The sequence below is a fragment of the Centropristis striata genome, chromosome 23 (assembly GCF_030273125.1).
Source record: "Centropristis striata isolate RG_2023a ecotype Rhode Island chromosome 23, C.striata_1.0, whole genome shotgun sequence".
In the NCBI taxonomy this organism is placed as follows: Eukaryota; Metazoa; Chordata; class Actinopteri; order Perciformes; family Serranidae; genus Centropristis; species Centropristis striata.
In genome coordinates, this window is record NC_081539.1 from 18,728,969 (window position 1) to 18,744,667 (window position 15,699).

Below are 15,699 nucleotides of genomic sequence, written 5' to 3' on the forward strand. Positions count from 1 at the left end.
GGTCCTACAACTCCCACCTACAGCTCGCATTGCATGGGAGGAGGGGGGCAAAACCTCTCTGACAGTCTCTCACTTCCTCTCCTTTCTTAATCTTCACGTCTTAGAATCATTGATCTTCGTACACCTGCTGCATTCTTTCTACTTTCAAATGACTGTGTTTCCCAAAATGTTGAACTATTTATTATCAAATGCTGAGTTTCTTTTCTGCCTTCAATCTGAGCGATCGCAGAGCAGCTTCAACAATCAGATGATCAATTTTGTACATCATAAGAAATACAGGTGCTCCCACTGTTGTTTTTCGCAAAAGCAAAATGAAAAAAAGAAGCTGTGGCGAGATTCAGCTTCACAGAATGTTGACACGGGCTTAACCAAAAAACAAATCTGCTTTTTTACTTTCACTTCTCTCCGTGAGATCACTAAATTTAACCCCTGCCGTCCTTTCGTACCGTTGGCAATGACATGTGGCTTGTTGGCAGGGCAGAAGCAGAGGTTGTGCAGGGTGAGCAGTGCGTGGCGCCGGTGCGGTGCCAGGTCTGCGAGCAGTTCCAAGGCTCCGGTCACCCTAAGGATACTCTGTTGGCCGTCCTCCGCAGATGAGAGGCTGACCAGCAGCCTCAGCCACAGGCCTGGTAGTCTCACGCTACCACCACCTACGGATGTGGCCTTACCGCCACCTGCCTTGGGCATCGGCACTGAGAGGAAGGCTTGCAGGAAGTTATTCTGAGAAAGAAAGAAAAAGAAAGTTTCAGCACCGTGTGAACAGATCATTAAGACCTTCTCCCCAGTTTAGACAATATTTCCCTCGCCAGCATGTGTAAGTGTAATGTTTTGGACAGCTAAGTGTGAGAAAAGAGCTGATTATTTTTTAAGTACAATATATATATTTTTTATTCTATAACACTGCATTTTTTTTATTTTTTTTTTATTGGTTTTGTTTGACAGGGACCATGCATAGAATAGCTTCTATACCAGGGTTAGCTAAATAGCTAATTTTCACCTGTAGTCCCTGGGCAGGATGTTCAAGCACAGTAAAAACACAGACAAGATGAAAAGACAACAGGATTAACATTACAAGTAAAAGAGAAAAAAAAAAAAAAAAACTAAGTGAAAAACAAAGATCAATGATCACAAGCTTGATTGTCTTTCAGCCATGTCTTCAAAGACTTTTTAAAACTTTTAAAACTCAAAGAGTCTCTGATATGGAGTGGGATTGAGTTCCATTTTCTAGTTGCTTGATATGAAAATGCTGATTGGCCAAAAGTGGTCTTTTTAAATGTAGTGTAACAGTCACCTCTCATCGTAGCCCTAGATACCCTAACATTGTCTCTACAGAATGACACACATTGCTTAAGTGGTGGTGGTGCAAGATCATGGGTCAATTTGTACATCAGGCACATGTCAGAGAACAAAATAAAACTGTCAAATGTTAACAGGCTATGTTTTTTTATAATAGTACACTTAAAGCCACATCCAGTTTTAATGAACTTGAGAAAACCTTTTAATCCCCCACTTATGAAAAAAACTGATGCGGACTCTCAAAAACCAACAATCAGTCTAAGTTTCTTTCACTTTCACTTATGTACCCTTTAGGTTTTCCTTTTACCTTTTGCAGGATGCCTCTGCAGTCACGAGACATGGCGAGGTTAGCCAAGAGACAGAAGGCTAGCTTCTGGACAGGGCTGTTATCTGTGGCAACCCCTGAGGCCAGCTTCATGACACAGTGCATCAGAGAATTACCAGGCGTGCCTTTAGATCCCGATGCAACACCGGGTCCACCGCCACAAACACTACTGCATGCTGAAAGGAGGAAAAAAAAGAACAAAACAACCGCAGTTACCACCACAGTACTTTTATGATTAACCAGATGTTTTATGGGATCAGAATTTGAGATAAGAAAGGTCACAAAGGTTTTGAATATTGCGTGTACAGTCATTTAACCATCTTCATCTCTCACATGGCAACACTGTCTGGCATGTGTATGCATGCCAGACAGTGTAAAATGTGTGTAGGCAGGAGCACATTACACAGTAATTACAAAGCAGACAGATGCTAAGCCACAATTTTCCAACATTAACCCTGTGTCTTTAATGGTAAATGGAGTAGTCAAAGCATAAAGTCCACAAGCGTGATCCCTGTCCCCGAGGCAGCCAATTAAGAGTACTGTAGCTGGATGTGGTGGTGCCGACATCAAAAACAAGTATTCTATCCTCTTCCGGTGACAGAAAAAAGTCATACCCAGTGTCATGGGTTGTGGTTTAAGAAAATAAGACTTCCAACCAAGGGCTGTACAGAGGAGTTTGCAGCTTTGAAGCTTCATCCATAACATTGAAATTCAAGTTTTGTTGTTTTTGCACGCCTATTTATTCTGTTAAAACCCGCTATTTTTGCAGATACAGATTAGGCTACCAACAACCAACAGTGGCTTTCTCTACAGCTCACAATTTTAAATCAAAACAGTATAGATTCTTATAATTCCTCTGGTGGCTCTTTGTTAATTTTGTGTACCACCACTTTTACCACCAAAATTCTGATACAACTACAGTGCAACACTCCTCAAAATCCTCTCTTCTTCTTCCTGGATCTGGTTGTTTCCTACTGTTTATCTTAAAGCTAGCTAGCTGTCCAGCAGGCAGCACCAGTAGCCGCAAAAATAAAGACTGACCCGTCGGGCTGCACGGCTGTCTACATCTCTGCATGGCTGCATGCACAGCCATGTGCTTGTTTGCTGTAAAACCCGTCAACAAAATTCACAAAAATCTTTTTAAAAAAAGAGTAGAATTCATGCACAAAGACAGAATTCAATGCACCTTATTGGGAGAAATATAGACGTAGCTTCTGAGAGGGACGGGTTGTAGCCGACACACACTCTGTCATCTTAAAATAGTGTTCACAATGAGTTTGGAAGATCTCAGATGAAGATTCAGATAGCTTTATCTCTGAAAGTTTTTAATCTTCTAACTTTAATATTTGTTCAACATGAAAGCGCTCTGACTGATGATAAAAAACACACTCCTCAGACTCTGAGGGAGGGAATTAATATAGCCTGAGGCTATGGATACAATTTATTTACAATTAGGCCATTCAGAAATGTCAACACAAATAACATACAAGTAAGTTATGCAAATACAAATCTCTCTCTTTTGGCACCACATTCACATCAGTATAACTGACACGACTAATTGCTGCATCTGCAGATTACATACAGAAATTAACAGGCTTAAGACAGAGAGCATTGACAAGGCATAGTCTGACACTGATTGATGTTGCTTATTGGAGAACATGACAGCTTGTTGGTTATGCTAATCCTGGAATGGTAACATACAGCAACAGGCGTATGCAGATGTTAGCCCGAGGTTATCTCAATACCTGTCAAGGAAGCCGGTCTATCACAGAATTGACGAGGGAGGTCTGCTTTATAATGGATCTACCTCACTGATGTGAGTCAAAGGCATTCCCACTGCTGCTACAAATGTCAATTTTTTTATGATCATTCCATAGAAGTGTAAAGAAAAAAACGATTTTTTTTTAACTTTCTGTTTATCTGTGGGAGCAAGTTTTGGGGCTGCTACAAAAATATCTGTGAAAATATGTGTGGCACAGATGAAAACAACAATCTGACTTGAACTAGCAGTGCAAACAAAGCCTTGGATGAAGGAGGTAGACTGGAGATGAAACATTCAGTAGAAATGTAGCAGTCTCAGGAGAAGAAATGATAGCCTGAGGCTGGATGGTGTAATACTAAGCCTGGCTGCATGCAGCCTGAACACAACCTGCTGTTCAGTTAACCTTTAGGGAAATACTGTGCCCGACTTCACTGATTTCTGGTGCTTCACAGCTTGAGCTTATGAGGGGTCTAAAGCGAGTGAGTTTAGATCAGAGCACACGCACCCACTGAGGAACCGGTGCCAATCAAACACAAACACACACACACACACACACACACACACACACACACACACACACACACACACACACACACACACACACACACACACACACACACACACACACACACACACACACACACACACACACACACAAACACACACACACACACACAGAAACGTTCATAAGCGTCTCACATGAAACTTCTCCTTTCCTTCACTGATGAAACTGATTTCCATTGCACAACTACATCACACACACAAACAGATCAAAGGCACCACGAGCCGTTTATCAAAGTTAAATTTCCCCACTGTTTCCTCCCCGTGAATCTTGCCTTTCCTCTACTTAAAAAGCCCTTTTCTACAAGTCTTTTGCTGAACTGATTTCCACATATACAGCTCTTACATTTGCATGATGGAATACCAATATCTCAGGCAACACAGAGACGCTCTGTGCTCCTCACATTATCTCTCGCTGGTCTGGAACCCGTTGCCATACATACAGTGCGACTGCCATGCAGCCTGATCCCCCGATCCTGACACTGTGCCCATTGTGACTGGCAGGCAAGCATGCTCTGGTCTTATACAGTGAGACACAATGTTGTTCACTGGTCACAGAAGAGGACAATGGGTTTCTTAGTGTAAAGTGTGTGTGACTCAGTGAGATTGCTAACTGCAGACTGAGGCGATGGGCAGGCACGGGACAGGCACAGTGCCTACACAAACACATAAGACACGCAGACGGACAAAACAGGCACACAGACCTGTGGTGCAGTTGGCCGTATAGACACACAGAAGCTCCAGCACCGCCTCCATGGTTGGGTCATCCAATAGGAGCCAAGGCCAGAGAGCATAGAGTGCCAGTGTTAGGCGAGCATCTGTGGCCACCATCTACACACACAAATACAAATGGATTATACACACACACACACACACACACACACTTGCATATGTAAAGGCCCACATCAAACATACAGAGAGAAACTCTGATTTATACAACAGCACAAACACAGATGGCAGTAATCAACATAAAATGCCTCAATATCTTGGTAAGTGAGCAGGGAAAACACACAGGGAGGAGAATAATGGAAGGGTAAACACTGCAGTAGAGCCTCCCTGGCTATTTAGTCCAAGGTAACCACCAGTGACTGAAAGGCCACTTAGAAAATGAAAACCAGCTAATATGCTCCATAAGTAATGCCATTACAGGGTTTAAGAAGCTAAACTTGCTGAGATGTTAGCAAGGCCATGCACATTTAGGTGAATCTCATTTACAGGCACAGCATTGATACTCGGAGGTTCCATTAAAAACCAATTAGCAGTGGGGAATTAAAAGGCAGACACAAAGGCTCACTTTGCATTCATCGTTGCGGTAAAGAGCACTCCGCAGGATCTCCACAGTCAGCTTGACTTCCTTTAAATAGCCTTCTTCCTGACAATATTGAAAGACAAAACATACACGTTTCAAAATTCAAGTTGAAAACGGCGCATCTTCACGGGACCAACTACTGAGAACTATCATAGATATTCATAATATTTACCAAAAGACTCATTCATGTTGTTATTCAGACAGCACAAAAATGCTGAGCGTGGAAATTTCCAGCCAGTATCTGCTCACCTTTTTGCGGTGGGAAGCCTTGCCGGGTCGGACAGACTCCAGGTGGAGCTGAGAGTGAGTTTGCTTGATTTGTTCCACACAGCTGTCAATCAGACCAGCTGGAAAACACAGAGAGTCAGGGTTCAGAATGGGGCATCATATTGTTAACTTCATTATATATATAAGATATGAACCATATAGATGCAGCCAGTCAAGTCAGTCAAGTACAAAAGGGAATGTTGAGTTCAGCGTAGTAATAACAGTGGGTGACGGTTGGCACGCTCCCAGCTCGGAGAAACAGGCAGGAGTACCTGCACAGCAGCTAGGCAATATAATGCTGGGGACAGGAGCATCAGCACAACTTATTGCAGCTACCTAAAAAGTTTTATACTTAGGATTATTTTGACTGCTTCAACTTGCTGTCAGACAGCTTATTCGGACAGAGAACTGAAGCTGTTAGATTCATCTTTGCTTTCTTCAAAGTCACCAGACTCCTTTAACAAAAACAGTAATTTTACCTCACAGACCATGGGGAATGTTGGTCGACTGTTGCTTCAATTGGTTAGCTTGTTTGTATTTTTGTATGCTATTGTGTGAATATTGTGTGTAAGGATTAGTTCTGATTTACCAAATCTGTCTCACACACACGCACGCACGCACGCACGCGCTACAGTACAGTAGTGCACATTAGGCTTGGGTGATTTTTCACACCGTAATACATTTCTGACTTTTCATCGGCGTATACGATATATGATGGCATCTGTGTTTGCATGGGCCAACTATTTTAGTTGTTCGATCTATTATTTTTTAGCTTTTCTAGTTGATCTACTCTACATAACTACCATGTGACCCTGTTTGGTAATCACTGATCTATACCACAACTACACCGTAACTTAACCAATTTGTGTTTTAACAAAAAAAATCTCACAAATCAAACAAGGGATCTGAATACTTTTTTTCTGTCAGCTGTTTAACACCTCTGATTATCTGCACATCTTTTTTCTAGACAAAGCCATGAAGGTGTTACTATCCTGTCTGAGCAGGATACAAACCGAACGCACGCACGCACGCACACAATCACACACAACAGTGGTAGACCAGCAACTCGCGTGTTGTGGTAAAATTACCATTTTTGTCATTGAAGTCTGGTGGCTTTGAAGAGGGAAGAGAGGATAGATAATGGTTTTAGTTCCCTGTCAGAAAGAGCTAATGACAAGGTAAATAAATATTATAAATATAGCATGCTCTTAAACTGCTGTCCCTGTTCACAGCAGTACATCGCTTAGCTTTGTAGCTCCTGTCTGCTTTTCTAAGCTAGAGGACTGTGGATTGATTATGGTACCATCTACAACCCCACTTCAAAAAAGCCGGACTATCCCTTTAAAATTTTAGCTTACTGTGAAGAAACCACTACACATGTCTTATGGGCAACCACAAGACAATAAACTGGTGACCCATTTTACATTTTCAAAGAGTATGTAAACAGTAGGCAGCCTTAGTCTCGCCTGAGGTTTGGGGAATTACCTTTGGCAGCGTGGTTTTGAGCTGTGGGACTGCAGGCCAGCAGCGTCATCAGAGCTCTGGCTGTCTGCTTCCTCAAAGGATCCTGATGGGTCCTCTTATCATAACTCTGGCATTATCAGTCAAAGGGGGACACAGTGATCATTCATAACACATAATCACAGGCTCATGACAGCATAAATAACTCCTGAATCCTTTCCATCAGCAGACACATTATCATCTATAAAAAAGTAATTTCGACTTCCAGCTGTGTACCAAAGTCTAGACAGACTACCACAAGGCAGCACCACCTCCACATACCTGCAGTAACAGTTCACACAGCTGGCTGGCTGAGGGACCGTTCAAAATGTCAGACAAAGAAGTAGCATGCTTAGAGTCTGAGGTTGTGCCCTCTACACCCGGATTCTTCGTCTCCTCTGTGAAAATTGTACAGAGAAACTGCAGAGCCGCTGTGTGGAGAAGAGGCTCTGAACGCTTCTCGTTCACACACGCGGATAATGTTCCTGCAGACACGCGGGGAAAATAAAAAAAGAGTGAGTCGATCTTTTAATGAATGACACAGCAAAACATACTGAATCACAGCGAGACAAAATGGCAAATCCATTGTGTAAATCCCCTGACAGATATTTGTCTATGACTGAGGCAGTATGCACTGGTGGAGAACACACTAATCATTTCAATGTGTATGCAGACACCCAGATGCCATAAACAAGTACACACAGACATAAATACAAGCACAAAGGCTCAGCATTCATCTTTTACTGGACTCATCACATTTCCCTGCTGCGCCATTAATCACAGAGGAAGATGAGTAGGAGGAGTAGAGGTAGTATAAGGACAGGATGCAATTATCCTATCCCAGCATCTGTTCAGGGAACTTAATACACACAGTAATGATGCAATGAATGTGTTAATATGATAGAATTTCCTATTTGGTACCAGAATTAAAGCCGCACAATTATACCTAAAAAGCTAATCCTGGTTATTTAGTGAGATTCTGCAAGCAGCATAATTACCCTGAAGTTGATGATGAGTCTTTGTGATTTGAGGAGAAAAATGATTTTACAGCCTGACTTCATCATGTATCAAGATCTTGATTCTTAAACCTCAGAGGGCTTTTCATTAAATCAAACACCTAAATGTTTCCCAAAAAGACAATCTATTATTATAAATTGTGAGAAATGATCCATAATAGATGATTATAAACTAATTCTGCAGCCTAAACCAGAATAATTAGTTTTGTCTCTTTCACTCACTCACTTTAACACACACACTCGCACACACACAACCAGAGGAGAGAATCTGTGTACCTGCAAATGTCCGCCAGCGTCTCCCCAGCGCAGCAGAGACAGATGGGTACGCTGCTGAGCTGTCCCTCCTCACCAGAGTAGCCAGGAGCATAAACACGTCTGCCCAGCACACACAAACCGCGTCCCGGGTACCTGCATCTGAAGAGGGAAAGAGTGAGTCACAAATTTTATTACACGAGACAGCCACAAAGCCACACACAGATCACCCTGTAGTGCAGGGAGAGTTGGATTTACGTTTTGAATAGGAGTTGCATTTGAAGGATCAGAACATTGATTGTTTTTCAGATCAACAAGGGGGATTAAAATCAGTAGTTCCAAACTTTTTTGGTCCGAAGTATCCCCTCAGCCCTGTCAGATTAACTCGCAATCCTTTCATTGATTCCAATTTGGATGCTCCAAATATATAACACAATTCATTACATACAAATAGACAGAGTTAGTCTTTGATATTTGAGCCATTTTAATTATTTATCCATTAATTTTAGTTAACTATTTCAACTGCTTCGTCAGAACTTTTAGCTAGCTATTTGAGCCGCTCTTCCAATTATTCTAGCTTACTTTTTTTATTTCGAGAGTATTGTATACAGTCATACATTCCATTTTTTTCTGTTTACAAAAATAATTCAGTACATTCTTCATACAGCTGTTTCTGTTTATGACCTGTGTTACATCAATAGTCTTCTTTTTTGTTTTTCCTCTTACCCCTTTAGAAAACAAGAAAGTAAATGTATATATATATTTACCTACTTACTCAAAGAAATATACAAATACAGTTTAATGAATAAGATAGACATTCATATACACAATTATACATCTGAACTCCCTTATATAAAAGAAAACTAAACTCAAATATAAGACTTGATTAAAAAAAACATCTAGCTTCCCTTTTCAACCATTTATTGATGACTTTTATTTTATTATTCATACTGTTAGTCAATACTTAGAGCTACCAGTTTCAACTTCTATGCTTGCTTGCCAACTTACATAACTGCAACATGTATTTCCAGGTCTTACAGCTGATTTAAGTGTAACTTGTAAGATGTGGTCCATTGAAACAGTCCCTTAAACACAGAATATCTGCTGAAGGTCTTAACTTTAGTTCTGGAAACTTCACTGTACATGTTTGATATTGCAAGTTTATTGGGTATCTAACTGTACAATGGCACAAGGCATTATTCATGTGGCCAGTAATTATAATTTTCACCTTTAATACGTGGATGTATTCTTTCAATCAAGACATACTTTCACTTTTCTTTTTAAATAAGTTGAGCTACTCTACAGTCTAATCATGTAAACCCTTCTGGCAACAGCAGAAGAACCCCAGATTGAGAAGTTTTTGGACTCCATTTTTGAACTAAAAATTACAACTTCTTTTGAATTTAAATGAGGTTCTGACCTAATCCTTTGGTATCCAGCATGAGCACTGCCACCAGAAAAGCCAATAGCTGTTTCAGAAAGTCTGCTTGGCCTATCAGCTCCTGGCTCACCATGACACATGACCCCAGCAGTTTGGAGAAGCTGGACAGGAACTGGAGTAGGGTGACAAACTAGAAACACACACACGCACAGAAAAACATTTTCCCACATTAACCACACATGCATGCAAACAGCTTGCACAAATATATTGAGCTGCTAAGGTCAGGGAAAATATGAAAATTGATGTATAGTAAAAATAAGTTATTCCATTTTAAGAGCTAATTTTCCAAGCTGCAAAAACAATGGTATGCTTTGAGTATAAGCTTGTTGAGTATTCCACCCACACTAAAATCTGGAGGCGCCCTCAGACAACCCAGTGCTGCACTGAAGCGCTGTACTATACCAACCCACGTATTTTGCGGTAAGTCATAATATTAAAAAAAAGTTGAAAAACTCTTCAGAAGTGTCTATCACAGTGTTCCTCACCTGGATCTTGATGTCTTCTCTCTCTCCTGATAGGACGTTGGGTGTTTTTAACTCAGCCAGACATTTCTCGATGGGCCCAATATCCACCAGACTGAGGAGGAAGAAAAAGATGGTGAAAAATGTGTGTTTGTAAGAAACTAGCTGGAGGGGATTAGAGTTACAATTAACATTAATTCTCTACTGAATAAAATATATATACATATTTATTTATATCATCTTTAATGATTATTAAAAATGACAAAAGTTGTTACCAGGGCATAGTGTTGATTTTATGACTTTTCTGTTTATTTACACTGCAAAACCGCTCTGCAACTGACAACTAAAACAATTTATCACTTATCAAAACAAATTACTTTTCCATCAATCACTTCTTCGCCTAGCTTAACACTTCAGCAGCAGACTGAACATAAGAAATAAGAGCACATAACAGAGTGTAGGGGAGAGTGAGCTCATGTGGTCTGAGCATGTGGCCTGTTACCTGGCCAGCGCTTGGAGGAGCTGGTTGTGTCGGATGGCAGTGAGGGTGAAGTCTGGCAGGATGGCCAGCAGGTTAGTCAGCAGGCCACAGTGGGCCGTCATGAGGTCGGGAGTTACCATGACAACGGGTTCAGCGGCGGAGGGCTCGCCCTGTCGGGTGCCTTGGGAGGTCACGGAGTCGCTGGCTTCTGTGTCACTCTGGCCTGTGAGACACATCAATAGACAGCTAATAGAGACATCCTCCCAGTGGTGCACGCACTGTGTCTGTCTCTGACCAAAAACATCAAACTGAGGTTAAATACAGCGAGCAATGCTCTACTTTTTAAATTGTACATGTGGGGAATGTTTTTGTTTATTATCACCACTGACCACACTGGGGTTCACTGCTTCTAAAGGAAAATAACGTGAAGGTTTATACGGTATGAAGAACCATGATGTGTTGCTATTACAGTGGACGCTTGTGTGCACACAGACACGCTTTCTGTTCCTCTCTGTACTTGCACCTTGAGCCATCAGTCTGCTGGCAGGGGTGTCTTCTGTGATGCTGGACGGGGAGGGACCCTTAGGGGTGTGTGGCCCTGAGCCTCGTATCTGTAAAACACAACATGAGGATGAGAGGATCCACTTGACTTAATGCAGCGGTTTATTTCCAACATGTTAGTGCGTGTGCATGTCTGAGGGCATAGCTGACCACAGTGCTGGATGTGGAGAGGGAGCTGGAGGGCCTGCTAGAGTCGATAGCGGGTGCTGGTGGGTCTGATCTCCAAAACCACAACGAATTTTCAGAATCTAGACACAGCACACATACACAGATGACACATTGATCTACACGGGGAATATGAGAGAGCAAATGATGAAACAAGAAAATAAAACCCACCCAGTGAATTGCTCTCTTGAGGACGAGGCCCACTGGCAGCGCCATCGCCAGGTTGCAGGTAAAAAGTGTACCTGCCTTGGTAGCATTTGGAGGCAGAGAGAGCCACATGCTGGAAGTACTGACAGTGGTAAAGCAGAGCCTGGAGTGCTGGAAGACCCACCAGAGACACACCAGACACCTCATCATGGACACATGGGTGCTGGAAGAGGAGAGAGTTAATGTGGGGAAGATGCAGACATGAGTGCACATCAAACCGTTATGTTTGTTTACTGATGAGAACAGGGCAAAAGCAACAGGGGTGAGGAAAAGGACGGAATACAGATGGGATGAACGTAAAATCCAGCTTGGCTTAACTTTGTCTGAACCTTCACTAGGTCTATGTTTTCATCCCTCAATAGTAAAACATAATATTTATTTTGCCGACTTTCTTCTTGCAGTAATATAAGAAATTACATGCAAGGCATTGGGCTAAAAGCTCCTGCATAGAGATCACAACATCTACCAATTTTTTTATCTTGTCTTTGGTTTTAACACACTGATTTGAGCCATGTATATATGGGAAAAATAATTAGGGCACCCTTGTTTTCTTCAATTTATTGTTCATTTTAGTGCCTGGTACAACTAAAGGTACATTTGTTTGGACAAATACAATAATAACAACAAAAATAGCTCATAAGAGTTTAATTTACAAGTTTGATATCTAGCCATTTTCCATGGTTTTCTTAATGATGATTTTGGTTATGATCAAGAAAACCATGGGAAATGGCTAGATACCAGCTCTTAAATTAAACTTGTATGAGGTATTTTTGTTGTTATCATTATATTTGTATAAACAAGTATACCTTTAGTTGTACCAGGTATAAAATGAACAAGAAACTGAAGAAAACAATGGTCTATTTTTTTCCCCCAATGACTGTATGTCTTGAGACATGTTTTTTCTTATTCTGTTGAAATCAATAAGAGAATAAATGATATTTAGTAAGACAACCAAAAATAGAAGGTTGCGTTTTTGCTTGATGGTTGTGTATCTGCCCTGTGATTCAGATCCAAAATTAAATGATTTCTTCCTTGGCTACACCCTTTCACTAAATTTCATGAAGATCAGATTTTTTTTTTTTTATTGCAATCCTGCTGATAAACAAACAAACAAACAAATAAGCAAACCAAACCAAAAACATATTCTCCTTGGTGGAGGTAATTAAGATGCTGCTGGTGTTTTGACAGAGATTTAAACTTAATTATTTTGGATGTGAGAGCTGGAGGCCTGCACCACAGTAGAGCTTCAATTCTAGCAACACCTCTGGTCTGCACCCTTCAGGGCTCAACAAGAGGGGAATGGGAGGTAGGAATAGAGAGGGGATAGAAACAGAGAAAGCTGAAAGAGAGGGAGAGAAAAAAAACAGTTCATGGTCTATAAAAGCTTTTTAACTGGTTGGCAGAGCTGCTGACCTGCCAGTGGGAGTCCTTGGCCTCTTCTGCGTTGGCAGGCATGGGCATCACCAGCAAGTTCTGCAGGATAAATGCAGCCTGGACACACAAAACAAAAAACAGACATGATCACACTGGGTCAAGTTCGACTGCATCAGCAACAGTGCCATCTGGCTGCATTTGGCTGTTAATACATAAAAGTCCAGCCACATTTTCTGACCACAGATGAAATAAAAGGGAAACTGGCTTTTCTCACGCTAGTTTTTATCGGTGTATGGGAATCGTGGAACACAGCATCAGCAGTAGGTAGTTTTAACATTTTGAAATAACTGGGGGCTAACTTTGGTAAATCATCTCAGTAAATACAGTAAAAAAACACAAAACAGCGGTTCTATATTTTAGCCCAGGACACCTCAGTTATTTATTTCCTGTACAGCACTAAGGAGAAAATGATTCTGGGTTACACAGACAGTAGAGCAGAGTTGCAGTTCTAACATCATACCTCTCTGCGGACCATGCTGCTCTCCTGCTGATCCAGGAGGATGTTGAGTGCTGTGCCCCACAGTCCTCCGCTGATGTTCTGACAGCTGGCACACAGAGCCTGGCACCCGCTGGGCACCGAGGACAGAGCTGCACCTAAACCCAAACTGGCAAACCTCACCTGACATGAGAGGGGAGACATAGATTTTGGTGGATGTGTGAGGAAAGAAAGAGAAATAGTAAATGAAATATGGTGTCAGCATACATACATCCACAGACTAAAAGTAACAAATCTCCAAAAACGGGCTGGATGCTGCCATGTCAAGGAGCCTCCAACCATAGCAATATTACATGTGAAATTGGCCGTGCTGGTTATTCACGACACAAGACTTGCATTTAAATTGATGACGGCAAAGACAGACTCTACCTTGTCAAGGGAACCTCTTAGACTGACTTGTGTGAGAACTTATTTTTGGAGACAGACAGAGAATTTGGTATGACTAGCTGTCATTTGCTTCTTTTTGTCTGCGAGTTTTTGCGCAACTCTTATGGGTTTCAAATTGTCCCAAAAGTCAAGCATCTAGAAACTTCATTTTATGACAGAAAGAGTTTATGAAGTTTAGCTCAAGAATAGTGAAGAGCTAAGTATTGAAGACTGGAGTGCCATAGATTCAACATATATATTAAGTGTTTAAATTATTGTGACTGTGTCAAGTGTCCGTACCTCCTGATCGCGGTCGACCCACAGTGGGATAAGCCAGGCCAAACCCAGCTGAGAGGCACTAGCCTCCTCTGCAGCTGCCTCATTTCCCAAAGACCACTGGGATATGAAGTCCTGATGCAAAAAATAAATTGCATACAATTGCATAAAAACCACAGTTTGTGTTATTTTCCAAAATGTTTTAATACTTTGCAGTCTGGTGTCTGGCTGTATTTACATCTATACACTGTTTTATTTATAACTAGCATCCACACCACAGTATATACTTTGTTGATTTCATGCTATGATTTGGTATCAAAAACATAGACATTTTCTTGATTTCAAAATAGTAAATATACCTAGGAAACCCATATATCCTCTGAATGTACTGGGTCTGTAGTTTTCAGTTGTAAAGTTTCATCAAGCTGTGATTATTCTAGATGTCCCAGTCATTTTATACAGTGAGGTCAAGTTTAAAAATGGTCTCACCACAATAAAATGCTACTATGGGGACTAGCATCATCACACATGAATACAACTACCATATTTGAATCCACAAGAGTCTCAGCTTTCCAGTCACATCCAATTTATGCAATTCAGTATGTCTGATGGCATGAGACTCATGGTTACCCATAATATCAATTTTCATTCCGATATCTTGAGATCTCAAGGGAACCCTTTAAGATTGGCCATGCCTGTTTTACCCTTGCTAAACTTCAGTCCAACTTTGAAGTGTTACTTAGCCTCCTTTCCAACAGGATATTATGACATCCCGGCCATATAAGCACTGTGGACACTTGCCTTGTCCTTGTTCTCGACCATCATCTCATGGGAGAGGTGAAGCAAGCAGATGACAGCATTCTTGGTCACACCTTTCCCCATGAATGACATGGAGTTGCCTCCCCACTCTACGTAAAATGAGGAGATCACCTGTGTGAAGGACACATGTCAGATTGGGGATAATGGATTAAAGGGCACCGCAGTAAAATTGTGCATTTCATTTGTTCCCCATCTATTCTCACTCTCCAAAGACACAGGTGACAGAACTGCACGTTATTTGGATTTAGTACAGTAAGTGGTGTTATCACATATTTCTCCTTGTTTCGGGTACAACGGCCGAACAAAAAGTGCGAGCCTGTGATTACTGTACGCTTGTTATGTATGCAACTCACTGCATCCAAAGGAAAGCTAAATACAGCTGAGACTAATTATTTTTGCTTTGATGTGGCATCAGGATGTGGGACTGCACTGAAGAGCAGATGAGGAGAGAGGAGCCCAAGGCCTGCTGAGCTTTAGGGCCCTACAGTGCCAGGAGTATCAGGTGAGAGGTGGGTCAGAGGGTTGAAAAGACCGGGGTGAAAAGGTTAGCTATGGTATCTAAATGTTATCAGTGAGATGGAAGTAGCCACCAGAGATCTTGAATGAAAAGGAAATTAACCTTCAATCCTCATGCAATCCTAATTCATGTCTGTGAAAGCGGCCTATTAAAACAAACCCAAAGATCACGGATATGTCTTGTGTAA

At 41.5% G+C, this 15,699-nt stretch overlaps 1 protein-coding gene across 1 annotated transcript in view; it reads right to left on the minus strand.

The window, feature by feature from the left end:
- Positions 1–15,699, minus strand: part of rttn (rotatin) — a 38,242-nt gene that overhangs the window by 1,735 nt on the left and 20,808 nt on the right. Inside the window, exons 29-46 of the mRNA XM_059327347.1 lie at positions 14,978–15,106; positions 14,201–14,311; positions 13,499–13,657; positions 13,018–13,095; positions 11,569–11,767; positions 11,383–11,480; positions 11,195–11,282; positions 10,693–10,894; positions 10,215–10,305; positions 9,709–9,859; positions 8,313–8,450; positions 7,303–7,505; positions 7,006–7,111; positions 5,503–5,600; positions 5,239–5,316; positions 4,649–4,775; positions 1,604–1,797; positions 447–720 (exon numbers count right to left, since the gene is read on the minus strand). Of these exons, the coding sequence (XP_059183330.1) occupies positions 447–720; positions 1,604–1,797; positions 4,649–4,775; positions 5,239–5,316; positions 5,503–5,600; positions 7,006–7,111; positions 7,303–7,505; positions 8,313–8,450; positions 9,709–9,859; positions 10,215–10,305; positions 10,693–10,894; positions 11,195–11,282; positions 11,383–11,480; positions 11,569–11,767; positions 13,018–13,095; positions 13,499–13,657; positions 14,201–14,311; positions 14,978–15,106 (2,524 nt within the window). The remainder of the gene's footprint in view (positions 1–446; positions 721–1,603; positions 1,798–4,648; positions 4,776–5,238; positions 5,317–5,502; positions 5,601–7,005; positions 7,112–7,302; positions 7,506–8,312; positions 8,451–9,708; positions 9,860–10,214; positions 10,306–10,692; positions 10,895–11,194; positions 11,283–11,382; positions 11,481–11,568; positions 11,768–13,017; positions 13,096–13,498; positions 13,658–14,200; positions 14,312–14,977; positions 15,107–15,699) is intronic.